The 7,465-nt window shown below is 40.8% G+C and overlaps 1 protein-coding gene across 2 annotated transcripts; it reads right to left on the bottom strand.

Moving 5' to 3' along the window:
• Nucleotides 1–2,522: 2,522 nt before the first annotated feature.
• On the bottom strand, nt 2,523–6,652 carry polh (polymerase (DNA directed), eta). Of its 2 annotated transcripts, none has more exons than XM_015032427.1 (10): nt 6,287–6,652; nt 5,579–5,713; nt 5,278–5,507; nt 4,959–5,137; nt 4,773–4,876; nt 4,551–4,670; nt 4,221–4,344; nt 4,011–4,076; nt 3,716–3,888; nt 2,523–3,623 (listed from the first exon to the last, which is right to left on the bottom strand). In XM_015032427.1, the coding sequence occupies exons 1-10, from the start codon at nt 6,421–6,423 to the stop codon at nt 2,738–2,740; spliced, it is 2,154 nt and encodes a 717-aa protein (XP_014887913.1). In that variant the 5' UTR covers nt 6,424–6,652; the 3' UTR covers nt 2,523–2,737. The 2 variants fall into 2 exon arrangements, with proteins under 2 accessions (XP_014887913.1, XP_014887914.1); XM_015032428.1 differs by having other exon boundaries at nt 5,278–5,447; nt 6,287–6,542.
• Between the last annotated feature and the right edge of the window lie 813 nt (nt 6,653–7,465).

Here is a 7,465-nt window from a genome sequence, read left to right as displayed (position 1 = left end):
TGAGAGTCAAGATGAGACATCCGGTAAAGAATCAGATCATCAGGGAGGGGGGGGAGGGGGTGACAAGCATTTAGGGTTGGAGGAAAGTCGACAGCTAAAACTGTCTTTGGAAAAGCATGAGAGGCACACTTTCTGTAGACACTCGGTCTAAACATCTACAAACAACCAATTTCTTTCTCTCGCTACTGTCTACTCAAACCATATCCTGCTGGTGGACTTTTATTTAAGGATAAAAGCCGCATTTGTGAGTGTCAGGCACAGCTTATTGGAGTGAAGCAGAATGCTGTTAGTGCTGCTGAAGAGGGCATTTGAAGAATGTAAATGGGGATTTATGTATAAACATTGTTGAGGTTGCGTGTCAGTCTGTCAAGATTGCAAAGGTTTTCCCGTCACACCTGTTATAATCTGTTTTTATTCACAAGTAATGCCTCAGTAGTATGGTGAGATTGTTAGAATCCTCCCAGCTATCACAAGTGCTTTAGTTACTCAGGGCAGCATAGACATTAGTTGACGGCATTCCCTTTTCACAGAGCCACTCTGATGTTTCTGTTGCTGTTTTGAGGAGTTGGTGATTTTAGGAGAGCCAGAGAATGAGATGTATATATATTTTTTTCCTTTTTTTTTTTTTTCCCCCCAAAGATTTGTGTTTTGTGTATTAGTGTGTGAAAATGGCTTCTGATGCAACTTTATTTCAAAGCAATGATATTCGAGGTACTTGATGTCATCTCTTAAGTTACTGATGTCACAAACTTGGAAGGGATTCAAACACAGTGCCTAGTGGAGCTACTGCCAGAGTAGCCTTCCATCACATCCCAAAGTTTTACAGCCGAGGGACAAATGCACTTTGGTTGGTGCTACAGCTAGCAACAGGTTCTGACATTTCTACTTTTGCGTTTTTTGTTCCGTAGCACCCGTTGACGTACAATTTACCTGCAAAGTCCAGAAAATGTAATAATGAAGTTCAACCAAATAATTTTGAATAGAGTTCAGGTTCCAGTTTGTTTTAATGCATTACAGTTGGATATTTTAGATTTCTAAGTAGTTTGAGATTTTACCGTTTTTTTAATAGTTTCTAACACGGCACATTTTTTTTTCCCTCTTTTAAAATCAAATACAAGATCTGTTTTTCTTTTAATCAAGTTAAAAATATTTTGATAATTAATTATATGGGTGAAATGCAATTTTTATGTACAGATCCAATTTGTTCTGTGTTCATAAATAAAACCTATATTACCTCTTGAATGTGTTTTTCTTTAATTAGAACTAAAATTTCCTCCTTTTCAGTTGTCATTATGCACCATAAGTTTTGTTTATGTCCATTATAAATCCACGAGCAGGTAACTTTATGATGCATTTCCTCAGGAGCTGTACTTTATTTAGAGTGACTTGCAAAAATCTCACCACTTGATCATCTTCCCTTTTTTTTTTACACTACAAACAAATTTTAATGTGTCTTATGTGTTTTAATGGAATTAATTGAGCATATTTACAAAGTAAAAGCGAAAGGATATGTTGTTTTCAGAATAAATGTAAAGCAAATCCATTCCCACGGTGAAACATGTCGGTGGTAGTGTGTTGTGGGAACGCTTTTCTTCAGCAGGGATGGGGAAACTGGTCAGAGCTGCATGAAAAGTATTCATGATTCAAAGCAGCTTGGATTCAAATATGCATGTCAATTTTATTTTCGCGTCACAATTGTACACCACTCAGTTGGTCTATCACATAAAATTCTCAAAAATTACAATACTGTGATTATAATCTTAACAGAATGTAGGATTTTTTTGTAAAGCGCATAAATGTTTGGGGACTAACTAGAGAAAAATATCACAACTAAAGAACATGATGGAAGGATAACTCGGGTTTTTGTTGTGCATTTCCTCTTTTTCTAGAAGCTTAACAGTTTTATAATTCTACATTATAGGGAGAGTCATCGTGTTTGTCATTCAGATCTATATGAATTATAGAAATGCCTTTTTGTTATCTTTCCAGGAGGTCTGTTCATATTGAATCCTCCAGGTCTCAGAGTGGGCCTCCTCACGGTGTTTACTCACCCTGCAGTGCATGTTTAGCTTATAATCATTGCTTTCTGGGCTGCTAAATGTTTAGGAAATATCTCCTATTAAGAAGATTTCAGTTGCACATTCCATAAAACACAATCTAGTTTACATCTAGCTTACATTTTTTACAATTATACGTAGCTTTAAAAGGACTACGACCTCCAATAAAAATATTACAGATGAGAGGTTTAAGTGCTGCTCTAGTGAATGTTGTGGCTAAATGCAGGTCATAACGGCAGGTTGCATTTGCAGCTCTTATCACCAATAACTAGCCCTCTGTACAGGCCTGATTAGTCTGGCTTGCACTCTGGCTTATTTACTGTCTGAATACCTTACCAGTAGTTTCATTTGCGTTTCAGTTTTAATTGCTTTACAAATTTAAGAAATGTTTAAGTTAAACAGGTTCCTGCTTTATTTATTTTTATTTTTTTTGTGACAGTATTGCAACACAATGCAATGTACTACTTTGATTAGAAACACCTTTAATTGTTACAAGTTTAGAAAATAAGCTTATTAAAGTACTGTAATAAAACAAAAACCTGGTTCAGAATAAATAATTTCTTTACACAGTGATTGCTTTGAATGAAAATTTTTTAAAAAAATTGTTTTTCTAGGTTGCTTTTTGATATGAATAAAAAACCAGATTACTGTTTTTACTGTAGTCGGATACATTTATGTCATCAGTTCTTTTTGAAAAATGAATCCAAGGTACCCATACTTCCTCCTTGGGATCTCTGTCTTTTTGGAGCAGGGCCTGACGGGCCTCTTGTTTTTGTTTTGCCCCGGGTTGATTGCGTTGTGCCTCCTGCTCTAAGAGGAACCTGAGAAGCACTGGAAGAAGAAGAGGTGGTGGAACTGGAAGTGTTGACTGCTGAATTAATAGATGAAGACAGGGAAGTCTGGAGGTCCAGTGCAAAGTGAAAGTCGTTGTGTTCAGGCAATTCCCAGACCAGCACTTCTTTACCGCAGCGCTCACAGGTTATCAGGTCTTCCACAAGCACGCTTGGAGGTTGGCGGTCTTCTGGTTCTGTCTCTGGTTTCGTCCTTACATCTTTAAATCGTGGCTGATCGGGTTCGTGCTCGGCAACGGCGTCAGGATCTTCACAGTGATCTCCATCTGTGATTTCAGGTTCAGATTCAGACGTGGGGATCGGTAGGGCTGAAGGCCCAAAGCTTCCTTCAAGGCTTTTCTTTTGAAAGAAAGAGGAGATGCCAGAGCGGGGGCTTTCTGAGATGATTTTGGTGCTAGAACGCCTATCAGTGGAAAATTTTTCATCTAAGATGACAGATGAAGAGACTTCTCTTGAGTTTCCACACTCATCTTCCTCCTTCTTGGCTTGTTTTTGTTTCCCAGACGCTTTCTGAAAGAAGGACTGTATAGTTCCAGGTTGGTTGCCTGGAGACACATTTTTTAGGTCTGACTGTGTATTAGAGGGGGTCTGAGTCGCAGAGAAGGAACTCTGAGTCGAAGTGGGATCACTGGACAGAAAGCCAGCGATCCCCCCTGTGGTCGGCGCATCGCTGAATTTGCTGGCTGAGAGGTGCAGCAGGGTCAGAGGCGGAGTCCTGGAGACATGGAAGACAGAAGGTCTAAATCACAGAGCATTTACTCAAAGTGGCACTATAAATACCTTGCAGCACCGCTGCTCTTTAATTACCATGCGGCTTGTTGGTTTCCTGCTGTGTTGAGACTCTTGATAATGGCAAAGCTGTCACTGGATATTTTAGTCGCCTCGTAGCGCACCAACGCGCAGCATCGAGAGAAACTGCTCTGCCTCTTGTCACCAAGCTGACGCACTCCGACCGTCAACAACTTTGCCACTCGACCGTTCTGTATGTCGGTGAGAAAACACTGATGTGAAATGAGCAGGCGGCTATGGAGTAGAAATGGGTAAAACATCACAATTTCAATGCAAAACAAAACATAAACGATAGCGGGGATTTTTTTCTCACCGCTTCTCTGTCTTTGGTCAACCTCTCCTCCAGCTCAAGGGCCAGTTGATGAAGCCAGTACTGCACCTGCACAGAGGTTTGGATTTAGCATGAACATACATTGAGAAAGCATAAACAAATAAAGACCTGCAGAGAAAAACATTTCAGATAATAAATAGAAATTGGATGTAGAAATAGCTCAAGTATGCTTCTGCAACTGGTGGTCTGTACCTGCTGTTTTGTGGCCAGTGATGTTTTCCCAGGGAAGTTCTTACTGCAGCCAATGGATTTGGGAAGCTGCCTGGGTTTCACAGCTTCAAACTCAATCCCCCGACACAAGTCATACAGCCACTGGCTGCAGAGCAGAAATATTATTACATTATAACAGCATGACGCAGCAAAGGAAATCAAGCTACGTCAAAGAATTACATGTGCACTTCTAGTGCAAAATTAAGATTAACTGAATTCCTGTATTATTGTACATAAAAAGGATTGTAAACTAGGGACAATATTTAAAAAAAATATTGATTCTGTAAGCTGTTTTTTGTGAACAGTCCTCACCCTGTCTTTTCTCCAAAGTGCTGCCCCAGCTGTGCCAGAGAGAACCGCGTGAGATCTCCCATGTTCTCAACCCCCAGAGTTTCTGTTATCGACGCACCCATCTTGCCCCCGAGGTTACGACTGCGTGGAACAATAAGAGCGAACGGTTCTACTAGTCATCTGTTGCACTTCTGCATCGGAAGGTCAGTGAAATTTTTGCGGGACAGTGACAATTAAACTCACATCTTGCCGACTGGCAGAGTGCTAAACAGCTCAGTCACAGAGTCCAGAGGGAGGATAGTTTGTCTGTTAGGTTTGTTCAGACCGCAGGCCAGCTTAGCCAGCACCTTCAACAGTAGAGAGTTACATATGAGGTCAGCAACAACAGTCGCCGGTCTCACATCAGAATTATGTGAAGTTTTATCCCACCTTGTTGTGAGATATCCCTGCTGAGCAGCGGAAGCCTGTGTGCTTCTCTACGGCTGCTCTCATTTCTTCAACAATGAGCGCACCGACAGTTAGCTGCAGCTCTGCAGAGTTCTGCTCTCCCTCGGTTGGGACAGATAAGGACGCCAACCACTGCTGGACTCCTCTGGATCTTCTCTGTTCTAAGAATAAAATAAAATAAATTAAAAAAAAAGTTAACAGACATAACATTTGTTGGGGTTTTAGGAATTTAAGACTTGCCGCTTTCAGTATTAGCCTCCTAATGCTGACTTGTTACAGTATAAAGACTGAATAAGTCTACCTTTATCCAAAGCTGAATCGTCAACTTGGCTGGACTCGTCATGCGCAAATGGATAGCCTTGAATGTGAGTAGTCCTGAGAAGCCGTTGGTCGATCTGTTGATCGGCTATGTCTCTGCACCGCTGCTGGACGGCTGCCGTCAGGTCCATGTAGGCCTCATCGATGCTGGCCCTCTCAATCACAGCAAAACGAGACATCACCTCAATCACTTCCACACTCGCCTCTCTGTAACTACAAACAGAGGTCAAGCAGCACAAGCACCACAATGTGGACGGTTTGCCGAGTAAACTGACAGCACTTACTGAGTTAGATCTGCCTTCCCATGAGACTCTCGCACTCTGGCCACCTGGAGATCTGGGCACAGCTTTTTTGCATCGTCCACCCACATGTTCCTGGTGACACCGTGGGCCCTCGCCTCATAACTCACCGCTATGATACTAACAGATAATGACACGTCAATCAGAACCACGTTTAGCGCATGATCCCCTTCAATAGTAGAGAGTTAAATATGAGAGATTTAAAATTAAGTGATTTATTTGTAGGAAAGTTTCCAACACAGAGACATGTTGAAACTAATGTCACAGAAGTTCATCCACATCATTGTCTTTTGATGGATCAAAGGTCTAAACTATAAATGAGTGGATGACCAGATTAAATGAAGGAAGTTCTTCCTAATCTAATCCAAACACAACCATTTATGCCATAGTGGGTAAGAAGGATTCTACAGTCTCCACACTGGAGTCCATTATTGGAACATAATGAAGCTGAGGTGGCTGTTGCAGTACCTAAAATGTACAGTATGTGACGCTACATTTATATTTAGTGTAGTTTATCTAATACAATGTAGAGTAATTTACTTTGATGCGGTAACCTGTTGGGCATTTACGCCTCTGTTCTCTCAGTAAATAATGACAGCCCCAGTCAGCTAACAGATGTTATGATGACTTCCGTTTTGGATAAGCATTAATTGCGTTGATCACCTCGACTGTTTCTCTGTGTCAGAAACTCACCCGCCTCCTTTCCACGTCTTGTACTGAGCCACCACGCAAGGGGTGTTTTTCAGAGCTGGATTCAGCCGTTGCTCCACCTGGACGTAAAAACAGTCCATGTCGACTAACGCCACCACTCTCTCTTTCCCGTACTCCATGCAGAGCCGGGAGAGTTCGCCACCGGAAAACAAAGACAGGAGTCTGCTGACTGAGGAGGGCAGATCACGGATCTACGAGGAGCTTCATGTGAACTGAAACTCAACAAGGCGCCCAAATAAAAGGTGTTGTCGCTTTGTATTTCGCGCAGAAAATTGCAGCTACATGATAACGTCATCAAGAGGCGACAGAGACGTCATGTCGACCAACTGGACTACAAATACGGTAAATAAAGAAAAACGGAATTGAATAAATAAATAAACTGTTAGTTCTCTCAGTGTACTATATGGCTTCCTCCCACTGTCATAAAAAACAATAAAAAAAGAACAACAACAACATGACAGATAAATTATTTCCTCCAAATTGCCCTTAGTTAAGGGTGTGGTGCAAGGTTGCTTGTCTGTTGGCCTCTAAAACAAGGAACAAGTATGCAGAGGATGGATTATCTCGAATCGTCTATTCCCGAAATAAAGTTGTTTTTTCTTCCAAACAATGTAGGGACATTTTAATTGCCAGAACTACTCTTTGCTTTACCAGTTTCAAATGCAAGAATTTTGCCACATGGAACTCGTGACTTAACTTCACTCTGTAGAACAACTTTTATAGTTCATAATATTACATGTTAGCAGGATGTCTACACTAGTTTTTGTTTAGTTGGTCTACACTGCCACCTGCTGACTACAATATGCAATTTTATTAACGCCTGACGTGGAAGCTGCAGGTTTAATCTTTGGGTAAAACAAAATAAGGTAATTCTAAAATAAACGTCTAGCTGTGAGAAGTAATCTGTTTAGCATTTAATGGGGGCATGTTAAGCATGTTTGCATGGCATAAACTTTTACATTTTTAGAACTTATTAGGATTTTATTAAACAAAGCTCAATTTGAACCAACCATGTCTGCACACTTCACATGAGTTTTAAAATACGATGTTATGTCTCTGTCAGGAAAAGCTTTCTTTAAATCTCTTCTGACACCACAAATAAAATCCCCACTTTGTTGTAATGTTCTGTTACAAAATAAGCTTTTTGTGCTCAAAAACAGA

Source organism: Poecilia latipinna, unplaced genomic scaffold (genome assembly GCF_001443285.1).
Source record: "Poecilia latipinna isolate Pla-1442-1.1 unplaced genomic scaffold, P_latipinna-1.0 Scaffold241, whole genome shotgun sequence".
Lineage (NCBI taxonomy): Eukaryota > Metazoa > Chordata > Actinopteri > Cyprinodontiformes > Poeciliidae > Poecilia > Poecilia latipinna.
This window is presented reverse-complemented; position numbering and strand designations above follow the sequence as displayed.